This window comes from Bos javanicus, chromosome 11 (genome assembly GCF_032452875.1).
Source record: "Bos javanicus breed banteng chromosome 11, ARS-OSU_banteng_1.0, whole genome shotgun sequence".
NCBI classification, from domain to species: domain Eukaryota; kingdom Metazoa; phylum Chordata; class Mammalia; order Artiodactyla; family Bovidae; genus Bos; species Bos javanicus.
The window spans coordinates 307,071-333,208 of record NC_083878.1 but is presented as its reverse complement, the minus strand read 5'-3'; the positions used below and the strand labels follow the sequence as shown (position 1 = coordinate 333,208).

Sequence of the window (26,138 nt, the reverse complement as noted above, 5' to 3'; positions counted from 1 at the left end):
CAGGAGACGCGGGTACTGTCCCTGGGTTGGGAAGATCCCTGGAGAAGGAAATGGCAACCCACTCCAGTATTCTTGCCTGGAATATCCCATGGACAGGGGAGCCTAGCTCACTATAATCCATAGGTCACAAAGAGTCAAACATGATTGAGCGACTAAAGGGGTTCCCAGTTGCTGCTACTGGTAAAGAACCCACCTGCCAGTGCAGGTAGACATAAGAGACATGGGTTTGACCCCTGGGTTGGGAAGATCCCTGAAGGAGGGTGCAGCAACCCACTCCAGGATACTTGCCTGGAGAATCCCATGGACAGAGGAGCCTGATGGGCTACATAGTACACCTTGGTGCATTTTTTAGTGGGTTTTACTGGGGGGGGGGTCATTACCTAATATTTTTACTTTTTGATTTCAGAGTTATATTCCTCAAGTTGGCTTTTTGACTTCTCATGGTGCACTCTTTGGCTGCCTATTTATTACAGCCACAATCCTTGTGGAGAAGGCATATATGAACTGGTCATTTATATCTACTTGTTCTAAGTGAGCCTAGAAATAGAAAATGTTTCTAAAAAAAGTTTTAGTTCAGTTCAGTAGCTCAGTCACGTTTGACTCTTTGCGACCCCACTGCAGCACGCCAGGATTCCCTGTCCATCATCAACTCCTGGAGCTTGCTCAAACTCATGTCCATCAGTTGGTGATGGCATCCAACCATCTCCTCCTCTGTCATCTCCTTTTCCTCCTACCTTCAATCTTTCCCAGCATCAGTGTCTTTTCAAATGAGTCAGTTCTTCACATCAGGTGGCCAAAATATTGGGACTTTAAGCTTCAGCATCTGTCCTTCCAATGATTATTCAGGACTACTTTCCTTGAGGATTGACTGGTTGGATCTCCTTTCTGTCATTGGGACTCTAAAGAGTCTTCTCTAACACCACAGTTCAAAAGCATCAATTCTTCGGCACTCAGCTTTCTTTATGGTCCAAATCTTTCTTTGTGGTCCAAATCTTTCTTTATGGTCCAAATCTTTCTTTATGGTCCACATCCATACATGACTACTGGAAAAACCATAGCTTTGGCTAGACAGACCTTTGTCGGCAAAGCAAGGTCTCTGCTTTTTAATATGCTGTCTAGGTTGGTCATCGGAGAAGGCAATGGCACCCCATTCCAGTACTCTTGCCTGGCAAATCCCATGGACTGAGGAGCCTGGTGGGCTGCAGTCCATGGGGTCGCTAAGAGTCAGACACAAATGAGCGACTTGACTTTCACTTTTCACTTTCATGTATTGGAGAAGGAAGTGGCAACTCACTCCAGTGTTCTTGCCTGGAGAATCCCAGGGACAGGGGAGCCTGGTGGGCTGCCGTCTATGGGGTCACACAGAGTCGGACACGACTGAAGTGACTTAGCAGCAGCAGCAGCAGGTTGGTCATAGCTTTCTTCAAGGAGCAAGCGTCCTTTAATTTCATGGCTGCAGTCACCATCTGCAGTGATTTTGGGCACCCCCCAAAAATAAAGTCTGTCACTATTTCCATTGTTTCCCCATCTGTTTGCCATGAAGTGATGGGACCGGATGCCACGATCTTCGTTTTTTGAATGTTGAGTTTTAAGCCAACTTTTCACTCTCCTCTTTCACTTTCATCAAGAGACTCTTTAGTTCCTTTTCTCTTTCTGCCATAAGGGTGGTGTCATCTGCATACCTGAGGTTATTGATATTCCAGGTTATTGATATTCCTCCTGACAATCTTGATTCCAGCTTGTGCTTCATCCAGCCCAGTGTTTCGAATGATGTACTCTACATAGAAGTTAAATAAGCAAGGTGACAATATACAGCCTTGACATACTCCTTTGCCAATTTGGAACCAGTCTATTGTTCCATGTCTGGTTCTAACTGTTGCTTCTTGACCTGTTATACAGATTTCTCAGGAGGCAGGTAAGGTGGTCCAGCATCCCCATCTCTTTAAGAATTTTCCAGTTTGTTGTGATCCACATAGTCAAAGGTTTTGGCATAGTCAGTAAAACAGAGGTAGATGTTTTCCTGGAACGCTCTAGTTTTTTTGATGATCCAACTGATGTTGACAATTTGATCTCTGGTTTCTTTGTCTTTTCTAAATGCAGGTTAAACATGTGGAAGTTCATGGTTCACATACTGTTGAAGCATGGCTTGTAGAATTTTGAGCATTACTTTGCTAGTGTATGAGATGAGTGTAATTGTGTGGTAGTTTGAACATTTTTGGCATTACCCTTCTTTGGGATTGGAATGAAAACTGACCTTTCCAGTCCTGTGGCCACTGCTGAGTTTTCCAAATTTGCTGGCATATTGAGGGCAGCGCTTTCACAGCTTCATCTTTTAGGATTTGAAATAGCTCAACTGGAATTCCATCACCTCCACTAGCTTTGTTCGTAGTGATGCTTCCTTAGGCCCACTTGACTTCACATACCAGGATGTCTGGCTCTAGGTGAGTGATCACACCATCATGGTTATCTGGGTCATAAAGATCTTTTTGTATAGTTCTTCTGTGTATTCTTGCCGCCTCTTCTTCATATCTTCTGCTTCTGTTAGGTCCATACTGTTTCTCACCTTTATTGTGCTCATCTTTACATGAAATGTTCCCTTGGTATCTCTAATTTTCTTGAAGAGATCTCTAGTCTTTCCCATTCCATTATTTTCCTCTATTTCTTTGCATTGATCACTGAGGAAGGCCTTACCACTCCTTGCTATTCTTTGGAACTCTGCATTCAGATGGGTATATCTCTTCTTTTCTCCTTTGCCTTTAGCTTCTCTTCTTTTCTCAGGTATTTGTAAGACCTCCTCAGACAACCATTTTGCCTTTTTGATTTCTTTTTCTTGGGGATGGTCTTGATCACTGCCTCCTGTACAGTGTCACGAACCTCTGTCCATAGTTCTTCAGGCACTCTGTCTATCAGATCTAATACCTTGAATCTATTTTTCACTTCCACTGTATAATCATAAGGGATTTGATTTAGGTCATATCTGAATGGTATAGTGGTTTTCCTTACTTTCTTCAATTAAAGTCTGAATTTGACAATAAGGAGTTCATGATCTGAGCCACAGTCAGCTCCTGGTCTTGTTTTTGCTGACTGTATAGAGTTTCTCCATCTTTGGCTGCAAAGAATATAATCAGTCTGATTTCAGTATTGACCATCTGGTGATGTCCGTGTATAGCGTCTTCTCTTATTTGTTGGAAGAGGGTGTTTGCTATGACCACTGTGTTGTCTTGGCAAAACTGTTTGCCTTTGCCCTGCTTCATTTTGTACTCTAAGGCCAAACTTGCCTGTTACTCCAGGTATCTCTTAACTTCCTGCTTTTGCATTCCAGTCCCCTATGATGAAAAGGACAGCTTTTTTTTTGGTGTAAGTTCTAGAAGGTCTTGTAGGTCTTCATAGAACCATTCAACTTCAGCTTCTTCAGCATTAGTCGTTGGGGCATAGGCTTGGATTACTGTGAGATTGAATGGTTTACCTTGGAAACGAACAGAGATAATTCTGTCATTTTTGAGATTGCATCCAAGTACTGCATTTCAGACTCTTTCGTTGACTACAAGGGCTACTCCATTTCTTCTAAGGGATCTTTGGCCACAGTTGTAGTTATAATGGTCATCTCAATTAAATTCACCCATTCCAGTTCATTTTAGTTCACTGATTCCTAAAATGTCAATGTTCACCCTTGCCATCTCCTGTTTAACCACTTCCAATTTGCCTTGATTCATGGACCTAACATTCCAGGTTCCTATGCAGTGTTGTTCTTTACAGAATCAGACTTTACTTTAATCACCAGTCACATCCACAAATGGCCATTGTTTTGCTTTGGCTCTGTTGCCTCATTTTTTCTGAAGTTATTTCTCCACTTTTCTCCAGGAGCATGTTGGGCACCTACTTACCTGGTGAGTTCATCTTTCAGTGTCATATCTTTTTGTCTTTTCATACTGTTCATGGGGTTTTCAAGCAAGAATTCTGAAATAGTTTGCCATTCCCTCCTCCAGTGGACCACGTTTTGACAGAACTCTCCACCATGACCCATCCATCTTGGGAGGCCCTACACGGCATGGCTTATAGTTTCATTGCGTTAGACAAGGCTGTGGTCCATGTGATCAGTTTGATTAGTTTCTGTGATTGTGATTTTCATTCTATCTGCCCCCTGATGGATAAGGATAAGAGGCTTATGGAAGCTTCCCATGGAAATAGAAAATGTTTGTAAATAAAATTTATGTGGGTTTAAGACATTTATTTCTGCTTTATTGACTATGCCAAAGCCTTTGACTGTGTGGATCACAATAAACTGTGGAAAATTCTGAAAGAGATGGGAATACCAGACCACCTGACCTGCCTCTTAAGAAACCTATATGCAGGTCAGGAAGCAGCAGCTAGAACTGGACATGGAGCAATGGACTGGTTCCACATAGGAAAAGGAGTACGTCAAGGCTGTATATTGTCACCCTGCTTATTTAACGTATATGCAGAGTACATCCTGAGAAATGCTGGGCTGGAAGAAGCACAAGCTGGAGTCAAGATTGCTGGAAGAAATATCAATAACCTCAGATATGCAGATGACACCACCCTTATGGCAGAAAACAAAGAACTAAAGAGCCTCTTAATGAAAGTGAAAGAGGAGAGTGAAAAAGTTGGCCTAAAGCTCAACATTCAGAAACCTAAGATCATGGCATCTGGTTCCATCACTTCATAGCAAATAGATGGGGAAACAGTGGAAACAGTGGTTGACTTTATGTTTTTGGGCTCCAAAATCACTGCAGATGGTGATTGCAGCCATGAAATTAAAAGACACTTACTCCTTGGAAAGAAAGTTATGACCAACCTAGACAGCATATTAAAAAGTAGAGACATTACTTTGTCAACAAAGGTCAGTCTAGTCAAGGCTATGGTTTTTCCAGTAGTCATATGTGGATGTGAGAGTTGGACTATAAAGAAGCTGAGTGCTGAAGAATCAATGCTTTAGACTGTGGTGTTGGAGAAGACTCTTGAGAGTCCTTTGGACTGCAAGGAGATCCAACCAATCCATCCTAAAGGAGATCAATCCTGGGTGTTCATTGAAAGGACTGAAACTCCAATATTTTGGCCACCTGATGTGGAGAGCTGACTCATTTGAAAAGACCCTGAGGCTGGGAAAGACTGAAGGCAGGAAGAGAAGGGGACGACAGAGGATGAGATGGTTGGATGGCATTACCGACTCAATGGATATGGGTTTGGATGGACTCCGGGAGTTGGTGATGGACAGGGAGGCCTGGCGTGCTGTGGTTCATGGGGTCACAAAGAGTCAGACACGGCTGAGCGACTGAATTGAACTGAAGACATTTAAAATAATCCTATTGGAGTAGAGTATAATCAGTTTCTTTGCATTTTCATGGGATACACACGTGTGTGTATATGTGTATATATATGTATATATGTGTATATGTGTGTATCTATATATACTTTTTAAAAAGAAACTCAAAGATTATGTTTTCCTGGTATTCTGATACTTTTTTTTCCCCCCAGACATCTGGTGAATTATATCATTCATCAGTTGTGAGCTCTGAGGATCAGATTTAACTTTACCTATCTATTGCCTCAGGCGTTTGCTGTGAGAGATTTCAGTAGATTGTGCTTTGTTCTCCATAGTCTAGCAAATTGAGGAAAAAGGGAAAACTGATATCAATTCAGAAAAGTAAATAGTTATGAACCTCCTACAGTGTGCAAGGCACTGTGCCTGCTAGGAGCTTGAAAAGCAGTGCTCTTTTATAGAGCTCATAATTTGTTGTTAGTCAGCCTTCTTGTACTTGCAGCAAAAGTTGAATAGGGGCCTGAGGAGAACTAAGGAAAGCAAGTAGGGCTGTGAGATTTCCTATCATATACTGCTGCTGCTGCTAAGTCACTTCAGTCGTGTCCGACTCTGTGTGACCCCATGGACGGTAGCCCACCAGGCTCCCCTGTCCCTGGGATTCTCCAGGCAAGAACACTGGAGTGGGTTGCCATTTCCTTCTCCAATGCATGAAAGTGAAAGTGAAAGTGAACTCGCTCAGTCGTGTCCGACTCCTAGCTACCCCATGGACTGCAGCCTGCCAGGCTCTTCCTTCCATGGGATTTGCCAGGCAAGAGTACTGGAGTGGGTTGCCATTGCCTTCTCTGTATCATATACTAGTTTTTCTTAATTTTCTTAAATTTAAAAGTTAAAGGTAATATATCCTCAATTTTTTTCCCTAAAGAAAATACAAAATAACCACACGCACAAGCAATCTATAACTCTGTAGAAATTCATCTAGAGATACACACTCTTAAAGGTAGGGGTATATTCTTTTAGTTGTTTTTTTCTTTGTCTTTATTATTATAAACTCGGATCACTTTTTCACTTGGTAAGGTATTGTGAACATTTTGTGTCCCCAGATTGTCTTTCCATCTCATGATTTTTTAAATGACTTTATAATATTCTAAATGTACCATAATGTGTTTTATTTGTGTTCTAGTTTTAGATGTGTAGAGTATTTCCTGCTTTTGTTTGTTTTACTTGTAAATAATTCTGCAATGGTTATTTTTGTGGATAAATCTTCATGTGCCTTCCTGGTAATTCCTTCAGAATTTCATGCTGAAAAGTACAAATTTTGTGTCAAACAATATCGGTATTTTAAGTTTTCAACCAACTATACATGAAAGTGCATATTTTATTGTGTCTTTGCCAAAACTGAGTATTATTATTAAGTTTAAAGTTCTCACAATTTTATTTTGAAAAATGTAGTTAGATGTCTTCATTAAATTAGAGACAGGGTTGTTTGCAACTACCAGTACCAGTAAGCAGTTTTCCAAAAGCATGCTTTCATGCATCGCCTCTCTCCAGATAAATAAATAGCATCATAATGTTCAGTCTTCACCACTTTTAATGATCAGTGTGTACTGCTTTCTAGATCCATTTCAGTATGAATTTTAATGTCTTTTTAAATACTTCATATGTTTTATTTAAGTAAATTTTTTTCTTGCAGTATAGTAAACCAGGGAAAAAATGGAAGATTATGACTCAGGAATTTATTAATCAACATACAGTGGAACATAAAGGAAAACAAATCTGCAAATACTTTCTGGAAGGGAGATGTATTAAGGTAAATTTATAGGGGTATCATAAATCATTTTAACTTCTGAAACAATCTTTAAAACTTAAGGTCATTTTAGGGGGTAGTGAGTGTTTTCTCATATAGTTGGAATAAAACTAGTTCTTCAAAATGGATCTTGCATTGAATACTGTATAATTCATATAATTATATTCTGGGACAATAATATAGCTTGTTGAAATCAGATTTTATTTTACTGACACATGATGCTATGTGGCACGTACTGCTCAAATTGGCTTACTAATATTAAATGTTTTCATGTTTACAATGATGCAGTAAAGTTCAGTTACTGTTATTATTCTCATTTTAATCATGGTCAAACCAAGAGGTTAAATGAGTCCCCAGGGTAGCTCAGCCAGACATGGTGAGTGCTGGAGCCAAGCAGTGTCCTCTGAGGTCATGTTCACTGTTCTGCCTCTCTGCCCAAAGCCACCTCCACTATCCTGGGCAAGAATTCTAAGGGATTGTTTGAATTACTGAGCTCATTATTTAAAGATTGGAGATATGACCATGGTTCTACCATGAAACACCACAGAGAAAATTCAACTCAATGGTTTCTTTTTTTTTTTTCTTCTTTTTTTGTGAACAGGGAGATCAATGTAAATTTGATCATGATGCAGAGTTGGAGAAGAGGAAAGAGATCTGCAAATTTTATTTACAAGGGTATTGTACCAAAGGAGAGAACTGCATTTATATGCATAATATCCTTTATTAAAAATGTTAACCAAAATATTGCAGTTTTCTAGTGTCATTGAGGCTTTAAAAATCTTAAGTACAATCTGGAAAGCCTAGTTTGGTTTTATTTATTTATTTATTTTATTTTTTAACTTTACAATATTGTATTGGTTTTGCCATATATCAACATGAATCTGCCACAGGTATACATGTGTTCCCCATCCTGAACCCTCCTCCCTCCTCCCTCCCCGTACCATCCCTCTGGGTCATCCCAGTGCACCAGCCCCAAGCATCCAGTATCGTGCATCGAACCTGGACTGGCGACTCATTTCATATATGATATTATACATGTTTCAATGCCATTCTCCCAAATCATCCCACCTCTCCCTCTCCCACAGAGTCCAAAAGGCTGTTCTATACATCTGTGTCTCTTGCTGTCTTGTATACAGGGTTATTGTTACCATCTTTCTAAATTCCATATATATGCGTTAGTATACTGTATTGGTGTTTTTCTTTCTGGCTTACTTCACTCTGTATAATAGGCTCCAGTTTCATCCACCTCATTAGAACTGATTCAAATGTATTCTTTTTAATGGCTGAGTAATACTCCATTGTGTACATGTACCACAGCTTTCTTATCCATTCATCTGCCGACGGACATCTAGGTTGCTTCCATGTCCTGGCTATTATAAACAGTGCTGCGATGAACATTGGGGTACACGTGTCTCTTTCAATTCTGGTTTCCTCAGTGTGTATGCCCAGCAGTGGAATTGCTGGGTCATAAGGCAGTTCTATTTCCATTTTTTAAGGAATCTCCACACTGTTCTCCATAGTGGCTGTACTAGTTTGCATTCCTACCAACAGTGTAAGAGGGTTCCCTTTTCTCCACAGCCTCTCCAGCATTTATTGCTTGTAGACTTTGGATCATAGCCATTCTGACTGGCATGAAATGGTACCTCATAGTGGTTTTGATTTGCATTTCTCTGATAATGAGTGATGTTGAGCATCTTTTCATGTGTTTGTTAGCTATCTGTATGTCTTCTTTGGAGAAATGTCTATTTAGTTCTTTGACCCATTTTTTGATTGAGTCATTTATTTTTCTGGAATTGAGCTGTAGGAGTTGCTTGTATATTTTTGAGATTAGTTGTTTGTCAGTTGCTTCATTTGCTATTATTTTCTCCCATTCTGAAGGCTGTCTTTTCACCTTGCTTATAGTTTCCTTTGTTGTGCAGAAGCTTTTAAGTTTAATTAGGTCCCATTTGTTTATTTTTGCTTTTATTTCCAATATTCTGGGAGGTGGGTCATAGAGGATCCTGCTGTGATATATGTCGGAGAGTGTTTTACCTATGTTCTCCTCTAGGAGTTTTATAGTTTCTGGTCTTACATTTAGATCTTTAATCCATTTTGAGTTTATTTTTGTGTATGGTGTTAGACCTAGTTTGGTTTTAAATTTAAAATAACACATTATGTAAACCAGATCTCTTCAGCCTTTGCACTTCAGAAGGTCAACTGAGTTTTTTTCTTTAGGGAAATGAAATAACTTCCCTTTGGAAAAAAAAATCTGAAATAAACATACTTTAAATAATATTTATAAGTATTTCAAGAGGCTGTGCTTTCTGAAGGAGTTGGCAACATATTTATTCTGTGAATTATTATTTAGTTGCGTTCATAAGTAATAAATTATCATTATTGGAAATTATGAAATTCAAGTATTGTCAAATCTTACCACCTAATGATAAGCACTACCCTGTATATTCTTCCCTACTTCTGATACATTTAAATTGTATTCCTGCCTCTACCCATGTGGCATTTCACTGTATATGGTCCATATATATATATATATATGATTCGTGTTGATGTATGAAAACCAATTTGTAAAGCAGTTATCCTTCAGTTAAAAATAATTTAAATATATATATATATATATATATATATATATATATGAAACATTTCCTTCGGTAAAGACCTTATTATTTCCCAAATGGTTAGTTCATTGTCTCCTCTTCACAGATTTAAAAGGTCACCTGCCCATATTCTAAGTTTTCAGCGAACATAGTTCTGTTTCTGTACTATACCATTATACCTTGTGCTATCTGACCATTCTGCTCTGTAATAGTATGTTTGATACTTACTAAGGGCAAATACTCCTTTTGTATCAAAATGTTATAATAAGTTTGTCTTATTCAAACAATTTATTTTTTAAGATTTGATGTATTTCTTTAGAAACCAGACACCTTATTGAACTGTTTCTGAAATCTTTCCATGTATTCTTATATTTTTCTCCATAGTCATGCCATCTGTGGCATGACAATTTTAATAGTATTGGCTACACTTCCAAAAAATGTTAAATACTAGGTATTGTGAAGCATAAAACATGTTTCAAAGGTAATGCCCTTTTGCTTTGGCTTGTGGCTACAATTTTAAGATTGATTTTTAAAAAAATAGAGTTAAGTATGTAAATCCTTCGGCTTCCTAGGTGTCTCAGTAGTAAAGAATATGCCTGCCAAGCAGGAGATTAGGGTTCGATCCCTGGGTCAGGAAGATCTCCTGGGGAAGGAAATGGCAACCCACTCCAGTATTCTTGCCTGGGAAATTCCATGGACAGAGGAGTCTAGCAGGCTACAGTCCATGGGGTTGCAAAGAGTCAAACATGACTTAGAGACTAAACAACAACATCTAATATATATCCTTATTTTACTAAGAGGTTTTAATATTAAAAAAACTTGAATTTTATCAGTTGTCTTTTGTATCTGCTAAGATAATCACATGATTTTTCTTTCTTGACCTTATCATTGTGATGATTTCAGTAATAAATTTCCAGAAACTACTCAGAAATTCCCAGAACATATACCAGCTGAAATGGTATATTTTTCACTATACTTCTAGATTTAATATTTTCTTTAGATCTTTGTCTCCAAAATTTTAAGATTAGCCTGTGGTTTTGATTGTTGGGATATTTAACTTTAACATTACATATCAGACCCCTTTATTTTCTTCATAGATATAAACATTTGCTGAAAATTTATTTGTTCAGTATTTTGTTTTATTGTGGAAAGTAACAGAGTTTACATAATTAAATTATACCATAGCCATTATAAATAGCTATAGCCGTTTTTACTTAAAAAATTGTTTTCTTGAAAGAGAGTAGATATATATATATATATACATGTGTATAACTGAATCACTTTGCTGTATACCTGAAACTTACACGACATTGTAAATTAACTATACTTCAATTTTTAAAAAATGGTTATTGAAGAAACCTCAGTGTCCATTGCAGCTCTACTTAGAATAGCTAGGGCATGAAGGCAACCTAGATATCCACTGACAGATGAATGGATAAAGAAGTTGTGGTACATATACACAGTGGAGATTACTCAGCCATGAAAAGGAACTCATTTGAGTCAGTTCTCATGAGGTGGGTGAATACAGAGTAAAGTAAATCAGAAAGAGAAAAACAAATATACGTGGAATCTAGAAAGATGGTACCGATGAACCTATTTACAGGCGATGGAGACACAGACATGGAGAACAGACTTGTAAACACAGCAGGGGAAGGAGAGGGAGGGACAGATTGAAAGAGTAACGCAGAGACATATACATTATGATATGTAAAATAGATAGCCGGGGGAATTTGCTGTGTGACACAGGGAGCTCAAACCTGGTGCTCTGTGACAACCAGGAGGGGTGGGATGGGGAGGGAGGTGGGAGAGAGGTTCAAGAGGGGGAGCGGACATAATGTATACCTATGGCTGATTCATGTTCATGTACGGCAGAAACTAACACAATTTTGTAAACCAATTATCCTCCAATTAAAAAAATAAAATTGGTGTAACTAACAAAAAAGAATCCACCAGCCAAGGCAGGGGACACAGGTTCAATCCCTGGTCCAGGGAGAGTCCACATGCGGCGGGGCAGCTAAGCCAGTATGCCAAAACCACTGCGCCCCGTGCTTTGCTGCTGCCTAAGCCTGCACACCCTAGAGCCCGTGCTCAGCAACAGGAGAAGCCAGCGCAGTGGGAAGCCGGTGCCCCACAGCTAGAGGGCAGCCCCCAGTCACAGCTAGAGAGAGCCTGCACACAGCAGTAAAGGCCGAGTGCAGCGAAACATGAGTGTAAGTAAATGAGTGACATTTTAGAGGAAGTACTAGTGGAGTTAGCTAACTATCCAAGCTCTATTTATATGTAACATTTTCCTAGCATGGTACTCTCAACAAACTATTGAAACCTTAACATGACTCTCTTGATGAGTGGTGAAAACAACTAGAATTTGCACTAAATTTTAGACATAATTTATTTACAGTGGTAATTTGGGAGATGATTTGTAAATCTTGATTGAGAGCTCTTTTTAAGGAAGTCTGTGTTAATTACCCACATTACTAACTCTACTATTATAGAAGACATATATATCTATCACTGACAGAAAAAATAATACAGTTTGTACAGTCAAGTTTTTTAAAACAAAAAAATTAAGCTCTTAAAAAATTGTTTTCTAGTTCTAATAGAGTAGAAGAGACTTAAAATTTTTGAATGTTCTGCGACAGCATACTTAAAATATTTAATCTTAAAATTAAAAATTAAATAATCTGTGACTGTTGAAAATTTAGTACAATATATGGTAATAAAGTTATATTGATTTCACAGTTGTATTTTTTGTTTTAAAATATGAGTTTGATTTTACTTGGTCTGTTCCTTAATATTTTTATTTACATGAATTTCCATGTAAGTTCTATCATAGTGGAGCAAAATGTTACCAAGGAGACAACTGTAAATTTTCACATGATGATCTGACTAAAGAAACAAAGAAACTTTTGGACAAAGTGAGTAATATTTTTGCACCTTGATTACAGATTCATTAGACTTTAATCATGTTTTATAAGTCATATTTTATGCCTGGAGAATCCCATGGACAGAGGAGTCTGGCAGGATACAATCCATGGGGTCGCACAGAGTCAGACACGACTGAGCAACTTCACTTTCTTGCTGAGAAAGCAAGGACTTATTATTTTATGTTTTATTTTGTTAATGTAGTGTGTTAGAAAAGCAGGAATATTGGACTAAGAATTAAGAATATTTTGTTCTTATAAGATTCAATTGTGATGTACATGAAACACTTTGTACCACTCCTGGTAAAGAGTAAAAGCTCAGTTAGTGGCACCTATTACAGTTCTTTATTTATTAATGATAGCAAATAATATAATTGCCTTAACCTTAAAAAAAAAAAAACTTTTGTTCTTATCATTGTTCTGCCATTAAAAAACAGTCCATCACAAATTTTTTCAACCAGTCCATCATAAATTTTATTTTTCTTGGTTGAGCTCTTGTTCAAATGTCATTTACTTTCCAATTTTATTTAGATATAATTGGTATACAACACTGTATAAATTTAAGGTGTACAACATAATGATTCAACTTACATACATCATGAAATTATTGCAAGCTTAGCAAACATCCATTATCTCAAAGAAATATGAAATTAAAGAAACAGAAAAGATTTTTTTCCGTGTTGAGAAGGGTGTTAGGACTTAACACCCTCAACAGATTTCGTGTATAACGGTCCAGCGCTGTTAATTATACTCACCGTGTTGTGCCTCACATCCCTAGTACTTACTTACCTTATAACTCGAAGTTTGTACCTTTTTAGTGCCTTCATCCAGTTCCTCTGCTTTTGGTAACCACAAAATGTGATCTCTAAAAAAGCTAATTTACTTTGAGAACTATCCTTTACCTCTTTGAACCTCATATTCTTTATAAAAAAGTAGTTCACTATCTCCGATCTATTTCAACTTTAATACTATATTTTTCTGTTAACAAAACTAGTTTATTCAAGTCTTCTCAGTTTTAAATGTGAGGAAGAAAGCTTGTTTGGAAATAGTAAATCTTGGCCAATTTTCTTTAGGTGTTGAATACTGAAGAAGCTGCAAATGAAGACGAAAGAGAATTAGAAGAACTTAGAAAGCATGGCATAACTCCTCTTCCCAAACCACCTCCAGGAGTTGGACTTCTGCCAACCCCACTGGAGCATTTTCCCTTTTCTGATCCTGAAGATGGTTTTCAGACAGATCTCTCTGATGATTTCAAGAAAATTCCATCTCTTTTTGAAATAGTTGTAAAACCTACTGTGGATTTAGCACATAAAATTGGAAAGAAGTAAGTTAAATTTGCATTCCTTCCAATGAATATTCAGGGTTGATCGCCTTTAGGATTGATTGGTTTGATCTCCTTGCTGTTCAAGGGACTCTCAAAAGTCTTCTCCAACACCACAGTTCGAAAAAATCAGTTCTTCAGCACTCAGCTTGCTTTATGGTCCAACTCTCACATCCATACATGACCACTGGAAAAACCATAGCCTTGACTAGGCAGACCTTTGTCAGCAAAGGTCCAATATCCATTTAGAGATGTAATGCTCTTATTTGCCTCTTTTCTTTGAACTAAGAAATATTCTTTTGTCCACAGGCCACCAGCATTTTATAACAGTGCCTCACCACCAGGACCACAATTTCAGGAAAGCAGCCCACATCCTCAACATGTCTATAGTTCTGGGTCCAGTCCAGGTCCTGGCCCTAACATGTCTCAGGGACACAACAGTCCTGTGATCCACCCAGGCTCCCCCGGACACTGTCCTGGCCTACCAGTGCCACAGAGCCCACCTTTGCTGCCTGGCCCCCCAGGAACTGTGGGCCCTCACGGTCAAGCCGGAGTACTTGGTCAACCGGATACGCCTTTGACACCACCAAATATGAGTGGTGCTTACCACTGCCCGGGCTTTCCAGAACACGTGATGAAAGTACCTAGAGAGAATCACTGCTCTCCAGGCTCATCGCACCCACCTGGTGAAAGGCAACTCAGTACCAGCTATGAGTCCTTACAAAATCCCGCTGAGTTTTATGATCATTACTATTCACAGCATGCTGTCCATAATTTTCAGCCACCCAGTCACTCTGGTGGTAAGTTTACCTTTCTAAATAATTCATTTCTAACTTAAAATATCTGGAGTCCTATGTTTCTTTAGCAACAAGAAAGGCATGTGTGTTTTAAATAAAGGAGAATATGATGAAATTGAAATATTAAAATGTGTTTTCAATTTAACCAAATATTTGTAACAGTAGACCTTGAGATAACTTTAAACAGTGCTTACTGTTACATGATAATCTGATAATCAAATGTGATATTGTTGTAACTCAGTTTCTTACAAGGCTCAGCGGTATTTGCCTCCTGGAGTTTTGCACTCAATCAGTGTCTTGTGTCTTTTTGTGCTGTGTATATAGACGGGGTGTGGCACGGTGACTTTGCCGAGCACCAGGCTCCAGTTGTTCCAGACTCACCTAACCGCGGGAGTGGGTCTGACAGCAGCAGTAAGGTGGCAGGCCATGGTGCCCTGCCTGCGCTGGGTCTCCTCCCTGCTGTCCAGAGAGCTCTTTTTGTCAGACTTACTCAGAAATACCAAGAAGATGAAGAGCCAAGCAGCACCCAGCCTCAGAGGGCACCGAGCAAGGAAGAAGGTGCGTCAGGTGTCACGATAGCGTCATATCTATTTGGATCTACATATTCTATTTCCAGCTACCGCTACTGTCTTCTTGGGATTGATTGTCATTTCCAGTGCCATTGATGCATTAGTAATTAATTGCAATAGGTTTGATTTGAAGCAATAAATCAGACTGGAGTGTGAGGCCTTGGAAGCACACTTGTTATTAAGCTTTGCTTTTGAAGAGAAATAGAACAGAAACAAGATAGCCTTGAGTTTAAGAATTTTAACTTGTAACTCAAGTTCAAAATTATTTGGTGATTAGATTTTTATGGGCAGAGGCTGTTTCCTTCAGGTTCTGCTATACTATTAAAGGATATTATTTTTAATATAAAATATTATATTTTAAGTTTCCCTTAGTATTTTTGATACTGATAAGTCTACAGCAATTAGTTAATTCAGTTAAGGGGAGAAAACTTGAAATCAACCAGTTGTTATTATGAGTTAAAAAATTGATATGTTTGGCCACTCTTAAACATGAAATTAAGGGCTTCCCTCGTTCCAGTGGTTAAGAATCTATGCTTCTGCTGCAGGGATCAGGGAAGTTCACATGCTGTGAGGCATGGCCAAAGATGAGCAAAACATGAAATCTATGAATGACTATGTAAAACTGGATAACGCTAGTAGTCACAAGTTATATAAACATTGTTACATTTGGAAACATAGTATTAAACCTTCATTTATTTACCATGACAGGGAAATGAGGAATTTCTAATAAGTTAATTTCCTGTATAATTTATATTTACTCCTTTAGGTGCTAATTTTAAGAAATAATCATTTTAATGTGAATCTTTCTTTAAAGTGTAACAAAGTCTTATATTTTCATAAAGAAAAAAATTAAAACTTTTCTAAATGACATAACATTTTATATATAATACTATAAAATTGGTAATGTTTTATAAGGCTTGTTTTCTCGGAATCAGAAAAGATCTTAAACAGATTTTTTTGTGTTTGTGTTCATTCTTGCAAATTTTATTGCCTTTGTGAATTTATTTGTCCTTTGATAAAAAGCTGATAGGAACCTTTTAATCATTTTCTAATACCTGCTTTCCACTGACTTCTCTGCTGTTCTACTTTCTTTCTGCTCCATATTCATTCTTATTCCAGAAAGAATTTAAGACTGTTTATAAAATATGTTTATATGAAAGTGAAAATTGAATAGCATCTTACCTGTTTGGATCGGATTTGGATTAAGTACCAAATTCTATGAGGAGTGAAACTCCTACACAGAAATGTTTAAAATAACTACAGTTATTTTAAATAACAACAGTTGAAAGTGAACCACAGGTCTAGCTCTAGACTTCCTGGAGGTCAGAGGAAAAAAAGAGAGATCCAGTGTCTAGAAGTAGTTTTTTTCAGACACTGAGGTATGAATTAAAGTTTTTGCCATTGTGATATAGTGTATACTATTTTAAAGGCACATCCTCCCCTAAATGAGTGCTTGTTCTGTAGCATTCTTCTGTTCAAACTAACTGTGTAATGCTAAATTTCCATATAACAGAAATGCATTGGTGAGCAGTGAGATAAAAGTGAGAATATATGTGCTACTCTATTGATTCAAGATGTTCTATGATATACATAAGTGTGTGTGTGTGTGTGTGTGTACATATATATATGTACATGGCTAATTCAGAGATAATCTATGTATGTTTTAATGGAGAGGAAGGAGACCCACCCTCCTGAGGCATCAGTTTTTATTTCCTTTTCTACTAGAGGGAAGACCTCTGATGGTTAAGCTTCTTAACATTATGGCTCACGCTGAAGTTACATAGGCTTTAAGAGTAAGGCCCAAAGTTCTTATAAAGTTAAAGTATGTAAATTTTATGGTGTTAGTTGCATTTTTTGCTTTTAATTTAGTGTTTGAGTAATATATTCACAAGGTCAAACATTTAAAAATATATGAGAGAAAAGCCTGGGGCCCATATATGCTCAGTTCCCTTTGCTTTCCTAACCATCATTGTTAGTGTTTTGTTTTCTTTCCAGGTTTTTTTTTTTTTTTTTTTTTTAAATAGCTCTCCCTTGTTATCTGATAAATCCAGAGGTATGAAATTTAAGGGGTTGCTTGAATTAAAGAGGGCTTCCCTGGTGGCTCAGATGGTAAGGCGTCTGCCTGCAATGCAGGAGACCCGGGTTTGATCCCTGGGTCGGGAAGATCCCCTGGAGAAGGAAATGGCAACCCACTCCAGTATTCTTGCCTGGAATATTCCATGGATGGAGGAGCCTGGTAGGCTACAGTCCATGGGGTATTAAAGAGTCGGACACGACTGAGCGACTTCACTTTCACTTTCACTTTGAATTAAAGAGAGCCATTATCTGGAGAAGGCAATGGCACCCCACTCCAGTACTCTTGCCTGGAAAATCCCATGGACGGAGGAGCCTGGTAGGCTGCAGTCCATGGGGTCGCTAAGAGTCGGATACGACTGAGCGTCTTCACTTTCACTTTTCACTTTCCTGCATTGGAGAAGGAAATGGCAACCCACTCCAGTGTTCTTGCCTGGAGAATCCCAGGGACGGGGGAGCCTGGTGGGCTGCCGTCTATGGGGTTGCACAGAGTCGGACACGACTGAAGCGAGTAAGCAGCAGCAGCAGCAGCAACACATTTTGGTATTTCTCTTTTAGAGTGTTTTCCCTTCTCCCTCACCCCTGTCTTCCCACACCTTTCGGAGTTCCCTTTGGCCAGCTGGAGTGAAAGGTCCAGAGTTTTCTCTGACTGGAAGGACATTTTACATGTTCTGATGCCACACTTCTTTCTTTATCGAGTGCAGTGACTGAATTGTTAGTTGTTATATCACATTTTATCTTGTTCCGGTGTTGAAACTGTCATTTCTATGATGCATTGTCTTGAAGTTAGACTACCCTTATTTCAGAAATAGTCTATGTGTTTTTTAATCTTAATTAAAGCCAAATATGAATGCTTCACTCTTTACAATAGTTTTTGTCTGCATTTAGATGAAACTGTTAACTGGTACTCCAGTAGTGAAGAGGAAGAAGGGAGCAGCGTCAAGTCAATACTGAGAACGTTACAGAAACAAACAGAGACTTTGAGGAGTCAGCAGCAGCCTTCCACAGAGCTTGGCACTCCTACTGACCCGAGACTTGCTAGAGAGAAGAATAAAGGAAACCAAGTCGTCGACCCTAGACTCAGGACTATCTCAAGGCAAGACATTAGAAAATCTTCTGAGTCTGCCCCACTGGATCTCAGACTGGCATGGGATCCCAGGAAATTAAGAGGGAATGGAAGCGGTCATGGCAGTTCTTCTGCTGGTGGAGCCAAGTTTGATTCACATCATGGCAACGCTGGCCCTAACATCAGACACAAAAGAGGAGATGATGATGATGAAGATACAGAAAGAGAACTGAGAGAAAAGGCTTTCTTAATACCTCTGGATTCTTCCCCTGGTGTGATGCTGCAGGACCCAAGGTCACAACTGAGACAGTTTAGTCACATTAAAATGGATATTACCCTAACCAAACCCAACTTTGCCAAACACATCGTGTGGGCTCCAGAAGACTTACTACCAGTTCCTTTACCTAAACCTGATCCAGTCTCTTCAATCAATTTACCTCTGCCCCCTCTTATAGCTGACCAGAGGCTCAGTAGGTTGTGGAATACAAAAAGTGATCTTCGTCAAGAAACCGTGCCCACTGATAGAAAACTAGCAGCCAAAGCCAAAATGAACACAGCAAACAGAGAAGGCTACCCAGACCAATTTGGAGACTCACATAGTTCAGGAAGTAAATTAGGAGATCCTAGGCTGCAAAAAAATTTTGATCCTAGACTTCACAGACTGCACAATACAGAGCCTCATCAAGCAGTTATGAAGGACCCCCATATGTCTAAGACTGCCCCTCCTTTAGGGACCAGGTCAAACCTGGGGTCATCACAGCCCTCAGGGGCAGTACCTAGCAGTTCTGGTCCTGGGGCTTTACCTCCATATGCCCCCAAACTCTCATCTTCAACTGGCCTTCCCCTGGGAACTCCGGGTTCAGTCCTTAGCGGTATTAGTTTGTATGACCCCAGGGAGCAAGGTTCATCCTCTACATCAGAGCTAGCAGCAGAAAATGTAGAGAACCAGAAAAAAAGCAGGAGTTTAAAATGTAGCGACAAAAATGAGCCTCCTCCTGGAGAATCAATCCTACCACAGAAAATGGCTCCAAATGTGGACGTCCCTGTTGACCGCCCAGCTGACCCACAGACGGATGTTCGCCGGAGTTCCGGTACCGTTCAAGTCCCAGCAGTGCACAGCCTTCCAATCCAGGCGTTAACAGGCTTAATCAGACCCCAGTACAGCGATCCCAGGCAGTCAAAACACCTGGGACAGGTGAGCCCCACCCCCGGTGATGATCCCAGCAAAGAAACAGATGACAAATCTCTGAAGGAGGTTTTTAAAACTTTTGACCCAACAGCTTCACCATTTTGTTAGCTGTTGTATAAACAAGCAGTTCTTTTCTCTCTCCTGACTGTTGGCAGTCCCCTGCTGTTTTGTAACTGTTTTACCTCTATAGTTTATTTATTTTTAAATTATAAACACTTTTCAGCTGCTAGTATCAGAACCACACGAAGTTATATCCTCCAAAGCCTGTGGTATTTTATATAGTATTTTTATAATTTTAAGAGACTGTAGTCATTGACATAGAAACCTATATATCATGTTAGTTTCAGTAAAAGTACTTTTATTGTAAATAAACCATCATGAACTCAACACTTTGCCTGAATATATGCCACTTGTCTTTCATAATCAGTGTTTAGATAAATGATCACCACTTTTATATGGTTGTTAGTTTCAAGCAATATAATGTACATTACTTTTCAGAAACAGTATTTTGACTAGGATCCTCTCAAATTTGTCAACACAGAACTGACTAATATGTAATGCTAACTGCTAGCTAAAATGTAAAGTGAAGTAAAGAAAACATTTTTTTAATCTAATATTAGCAGAGCAGTTCATGTTTAAGGGCATCACTTTTATTATTACTGGCAATATTATTTGTGTAAATGAAGCATTTGAATGTCATATCTTTTAAATGTATTTTATGGTATACTGTATCATAGAAGTTGGAGATATATAAATAGAATGTTTTGCTAAAGTAAAAAATTTCCAAATTCTCTAACATAACTTTTTAAATTTAATTTTTCATAATAATAGTTATGAGTTATTGCTGTTAATGTTATGATGTTTATGCATTTTGATGTCTTTGTCTTTAGCAGCATAATTTATATTACTTTTTCAAATTGTGTAGCTGCAATAATTGTATTCATCATGACTTTGGCAGTTTTAAACAAAATTTTCAAAGATCCAATGTGTCTGTAGTGATTTATTGCACTGATAATGTTTTAAGTGTGCAGGTTCTATATTTTTTCTTAAATAGCGAGAAAACACAGAGATGGTATAGTCAACTGTATATGGCTATCAATAAAGACTCTCTTTCGGATCTTACCTGGCTGGCATTCTATAACAGAGGAGACTGCTTGGTGTTTTAATGTATTTAATGTCCTCATAGTTTGGAAACCACCTCAGTGGATTCGAAATTGTACTTTTATGAAAAATAATTTGTATTCATTCTTGTATATTTATTGCAGTATATAAATAATGGCAACCCTACTTACTTTATACATATATTATTTATAACTAAAACTAAGAATTACACTTAAGTCTCAGGCTAAGTGTATATATTAATATCTTCAACTAGAGGTATCGGACAGTGTTTGCTAGTAACAACTCCAGTAAGTAATTTAAAAGGAGCATTTCATTGTAAAAGGTAATGGAAGTAGAGGAAATCAGCTCTTGAGAAGTGATTTTTAAAATATACAGCCAAATTTTTGTGTGGGAACCTAAAGCTCAGCACATGGCTTAATACTAATGTATATCTTTCCTATTCCCGTCTTCACTTTTTGCTTTTTTTGCTCTGATTCCACGCTGAAATGAGGTTGCAGTTAAGTGAACAAGAACAATGCCTGTCTACCTCAGAAGTTCATTGTGTTCTAAGTGGAAGGACAGTTGTTCAAGGGAATGTGAGTTCCTACTATTTTTACTTTGGTTATTTTGTTGCCTAAAATGATTCTGGATGACATTTTATAGTTAAAAAATGAAATTTACAGCTATTATAGAAAGTATTTTCTGACTTGCTGTCCTTTGGAAGCAAGTCGAAGGATAATTGATTAGTAAAAAAATCCTTTATGAATGTTATATAAGCTACTTGCTGAATTAATTAGAAGAGAGAGAGGGAGGAAAGAACTTATGAGGGTTAGAGGTTTATGACAGGGAATTCATATTCTTTTTCTGAACTGATTTATAGGTGTTTTATCTCAGCGTCTAGTTTGTTATCTGTGAAATGGGTATGATTTTGACTTCACAGATTTGATGTAAGGAGTGAATGAATTATTATTTTAAAGTATTTGTAAATATAAAATTGATTTATGACTTTCATACACATAATCATTACATTCCCACTGGGTTTGCATTAAGTTGTACAGATTCAAAAATAATATAATGCGGTTTGTGTGGTTCATCAATTCTGTGAAGTTTCAGATGATAGTAAGACACAGTAGAATTGCCTGAGAAGTTGTTTCAGGGAGTATTAACCCATCAAGTTAGCAATTTCCTTGAACATTTTGTGTATCAGTAAGTCACAGGACTTTTTCTACTTTAGAGCTCTATGGGCTTGCAGTGTCTATTCAGGGTCTGACATCCATGTTCACTTTAGACAGGTTGGATGTTGACAGAAGGTGAAAATCCTGTGATGGTCTGTGTTGTGTTTTCCTCACTTACGTGTTATGACTTCGTGTTCTGTGACTCACGTGTTTGCTTCAATCGTAGCATGTGTGGTGCGGGTGAAGTGGCCACCTCAGTCAGTGGGGGGCTGTTGGCTTTTAGAAACAATGAGGATATTTACTCCCACCTCTTAATATGTATTTCTGCACGCATGCGACATTGAGATCTTTATTAGTGATCACTTGTTGGAAAAAGGTGCATTTTTCTTTGGTTAATGGCATCTTGAAGTTTGGAAATTCCCAGTGACCTGGAGGTTAGGGCTTGTCAATGTATTTCCATTTGCACAGCACAGAGTCTTGTGATAGAGACGCTCTCCCTGAGTTCACTCTTCTGGGCTGAGGACTGCACCTCGCAGAGGCTGTCTGTGTGAAAGGCTGTACCGTGGAGGGCTGATCTGCAGTCAGCAGTCTACTGATAGTGCCCCTGCCTCCTTCAGTATTGGGCCTTCTGGGAATTTCTAGGATGAAGAGTTATAATCATCTCTTCAGAAATGGTTTGGGAGCACTTGATAATATTATGTTCAAAGTTTAGTAATCATTAGTAAATTTGCTTAGTTTAAATAAGGCTTAGTTTAGGAAGTGTAAGCCTTGACAAAATAGAACCGAAGAGTGTCTGAGTGTTTGAAGTTGTTTTCCTCACTAATGTCTTATGACTTCGTGTTTATGTAATGCCTTCTCCCCCAAGTAACTTCATGTGATTTGCAGAACCAGCGTCAGTAGTTACCAATTGCTGTACTGCTGGGGTTATGTTTCTGAGTATGTTATTTATCAGCAGGACCTACCAGTTGTAACAAAACCCAAATTTAACCTGGCTTTCTTGAAAAGGATACAGACCTAAGAAAGGACTTTAAGTTAATGACAACATAACATTTAGAATTTCTGATTTTAAAATAAGAAATAAAAAGTATGTCTTAAAATTTATGCTTTTGGAGGCTGAACCCATATGTGTCTGCTTGTTCTTCTGTTTCCGCACGGCAACAAGCCTAGTTCTGTGCACACAGTAGGTGTTTTGTTAAGTGCTTCTTGATTGCTTCCCAACGTCCATCTGAGTTTAGATTTTGCAGGTGCCTCCATCTGTCAGAATAGATGTGGTAGAGCCACTCCAGGATTGTATTAGAAAGAGTGTGGTCATTAATTATGCCTCTTTGATTAGACATAGGGCACCAGCCTTCTCTTTTCTTGTCTCTTCTCCCCACCACCCACCCAAACAATGTGAGCGTAGGGTTAAGGCAGCTTTTATTTAAGAGTTAACATGTTTCTACAATAATTCATGATTCTAAGAGTCCTCCAAGCTTTACAAGATGATTTTACTACTTCATTGTGGAAGTTTGACTAGATCAATAATTTATTCCCATAGATCTATGAAGGATTCTTTCTGTACTTTGAAAGAACTGCATACGAAAGTCTCATGTTTTCATTTTAAACTTTGTTTCTCTAATTTTCCCCTTCCGATTCTCCTCAAAATTCAACCAGAATTATGAAGATATGCCTAACCTAGTGAATTTCCAATAGCATTTTATTCTAACACCATGAATAAATTTGAGTCTTGTGTTTTGTCCTTAAACACGCTTCATTACCCTTTGGAATACAACAGTCAGTTGTTACAGTTGGGAAAATCACTGTGGGCATAAAGAAAATCTGTTTGTCCCAATGACTGTGAGTTCTTGGAATAATATATTATAGCTTGGTTTATCATTGAATCTCTTGTTTTTTAAACTTAGAATTTATGAGAAAAAGGTTATTATAGAGCTAGTTATAGCATTTTAGAAAAAAAATCAACCTTGTAAATTATCAAGCTCCTTGTTCCTTGGCTTAGTGAAAGTGAAAGTGAAGTCGCTCAGTCGTGTCCGAGTCTTTGCGACCCCATGGACTGTAGCCTACCAGGCTCCTCCGTCCATGGGATTTTCCAGGCAAGAATACTGGAGTGGGTTGCCATTTCCTTTTCCAGGGGATCTTCCCTACCCAGGGATTGAAACCAGGTCTCCTGCATTGTAGGCAGACGCTTTACTGTCTGAGCCACCAGGGTAGTCAGGACTCTATTAATTTTAACACCTCTGTGAGGGTGTTAAGGTTGAGAGGAGTGATGAAATTTGCATTAGGTAGTATTATTTTGTCAGGAGTCTGATATATAGATTATTGTAAAGGAATTAAATACATAGAGGCCCAGTTTTTAAAAAATTAATTACGTTTCCAAACTTCCATTACAAGCAAGGTCTTGGGGATTTGTCATTAATGATAGACTCTACATTTTATATGCTTTTTAAATAGAGAACACATGTATACCTGTGGCGGATTCATTTTGATATATGGCAAAACCAATACAATATTGTAAAGTTAAAAAATAAAATAAAAAATAAATAAATAGAGAAGGTGGCAAATAATTAATTATTACCGATAAGAGGTTTTAGTCCACCTCTATTTTATAGGAATTTGCCCTCCAAATATTTGAGAGAGAAGTCAAATAAGATAGGAGAAAATCTTTTCCTGAGGTAGAATATTTCCTTTAAAAGTGACAATCGAGAAATAGTCATTTCTATACTTACTTGCCAAAGTTTAAAAAATTTTTTTATGTTTCTTATCTTAAACCCACTGCTCCCCCACCAAGGATTCAGAAAGGGCTCAGTGTCGATCCAGGGTCCCAGTGCCCAGGTCATTTCACTTTTGTCACTTCTAGGCTGCTGTGCTTGCCCATGGTGAGGGCACTATTGCACTTGTGTCCTAGGGTGGAGTGTGTGTTTGGTAAGGGGTGGTGCCATGTCCAGCTTTCTGGTCACCCTTTTTCTATGAGCTTTATAAGCACCATCTGTAAGCTGAAATCCAGATTAGACCTATTCAGTATGAAGTAGTGTTTTTTAATAAAAAAAAAAAACTTCCTACAGTTATTACTTCAATTCCCCATGTATCTCAAATGTTGGGGAAATGCTTTCTTGACTGTTTGGCTTTGGAGGATTTCAGTAGCTATTAATTTAGTAGATTAACTAAATCATTAATCTATTGTCTGTTCAAAAGATACCAGCAAAGGGTATACTTTGCTGAACTGATAAATTATTCTACACCAGGACCAACAAATTCCTTGGTAACATCAGGAATATCTTTCTTCCCCCTTCTCATTTACTAGTAACTTTTCCAAGTTGCATTCTGTTGTTGCAAGTTTCTGTAGTTTTCTTCTGTGACATCTTTCTATTGTCTGACTTTAAATAAAAATATTTCTAATAATATCTGTCTCACAGTGCATTGCTTTGCTTTAATATTAATAAATATTCAGTAGTTAAAGCTGGACTGTCAGGGATCCATGTCCTCATGAGAGTTTGTAGATGGAAAGCCTCCAGGCCTTCCTGAAAGAACATAGCAGTAAGCCATCCTTCAGTTTATTCTTAGTGCACAGAGATTGTACTTTACTTAACCACACAGATAAACAGCATTTAAGGTCCTTTTCTATGTAAGGAAGTGTATCTTACATTAGCTTATTAATTTTCTGTTAAAAAGATCTGAATCTGAGAGATTGCTAGCAAGTGTAATGCTCAGAGTAGAAAAAGAACTCTTTAGGGTCAAAATAGCTGTGAAAAGAAGAGAAGCGAAAAGCGAAGGAGAAAAGGAAAGATATACCCATTTGAATGCAGAGTTCCAAAGAATAACACGGGGAGATAAGAAAGCCTTCCTCAGTGATCAGCGCAAAGAAATAGAGGAAAGCAATAGAATGGGAAAGACTAGCGATCTCTTCAAGAAAATTAGAGATACCAAGGAAACATTTCATGCAAATATGGGCACAATAAAAGACAGAAACGGCATGGACCTAACAGAAGCAGAAGGTATTAAGAAGAGGTGGCAAGAATACACAGAAGAACTGTACAAAAAAGATCTTCACGGCCCAGATAATCACAATGGTGTGATCACTCACCTAGAGCCAGACATCCTGGAATGAGAAGTCAAGTGGGCCTTAGGAAGCATCACTACGAACAAAGCTAGTGGGGGTGATGGAATTCCAGTTGAGCTATTTCAAATCCTAAAAGATGATGTTGTGAAAGTGCTGCACTCAATATGCCAGCAAATTTGGAAAACTCAGCAGTGGC

At 38.2% G+C, this 26,138-nt stretch overlaps 1 protein-coding gene across 1 annotated transcript in view; it reads left to right on the top strand.

Annotated features, from left to right (window-relative positions):
* ZC3H6 (zinc finger CCCH-type containing 6) overlaps positions 1 to 25,284 on the top strand; it is a 77,240-nt gene extending 51,956 nt beyond the window's left edge. The window contains exons 6-12 of the mRNA XM_061431413.1: positions 6,972 to 7,088; positions 7,687 to 7,798; positions 12,482 to 12,591; positions 13,671 to 13,921; positions 14,228 to 14,718; positions 15,040 to 15,273; positions 18,246 to 25,284. Of these exons, the coding sequence (XP_061287397.1) occupies positions 6,972 to 7,088; positions 7,687 to 7,798; positions 12,482 to 12,591; positions 13,671 to 13,921; positions 14,228 to 14,718; positions 15,040 to 15,273; positions 18,246 to 19,720 (2,790 nt within the window). The 3' untranslated portion in view covers positions 19,721 to 25,284. The remainder of the gene's footprint in view (positions 1 to 6,971; positions 7,089 to 7,686; positions 7,799 to 12,481; positions 12,592 to 13,670; positions 13,922 to 14,227; positions 14,719 to 15,039; positions 15,274 to 18,245) is intronic.
* The last annotated feature ends 854 nt before the right edge of the window (positions 25,285 to 26,138 follow it).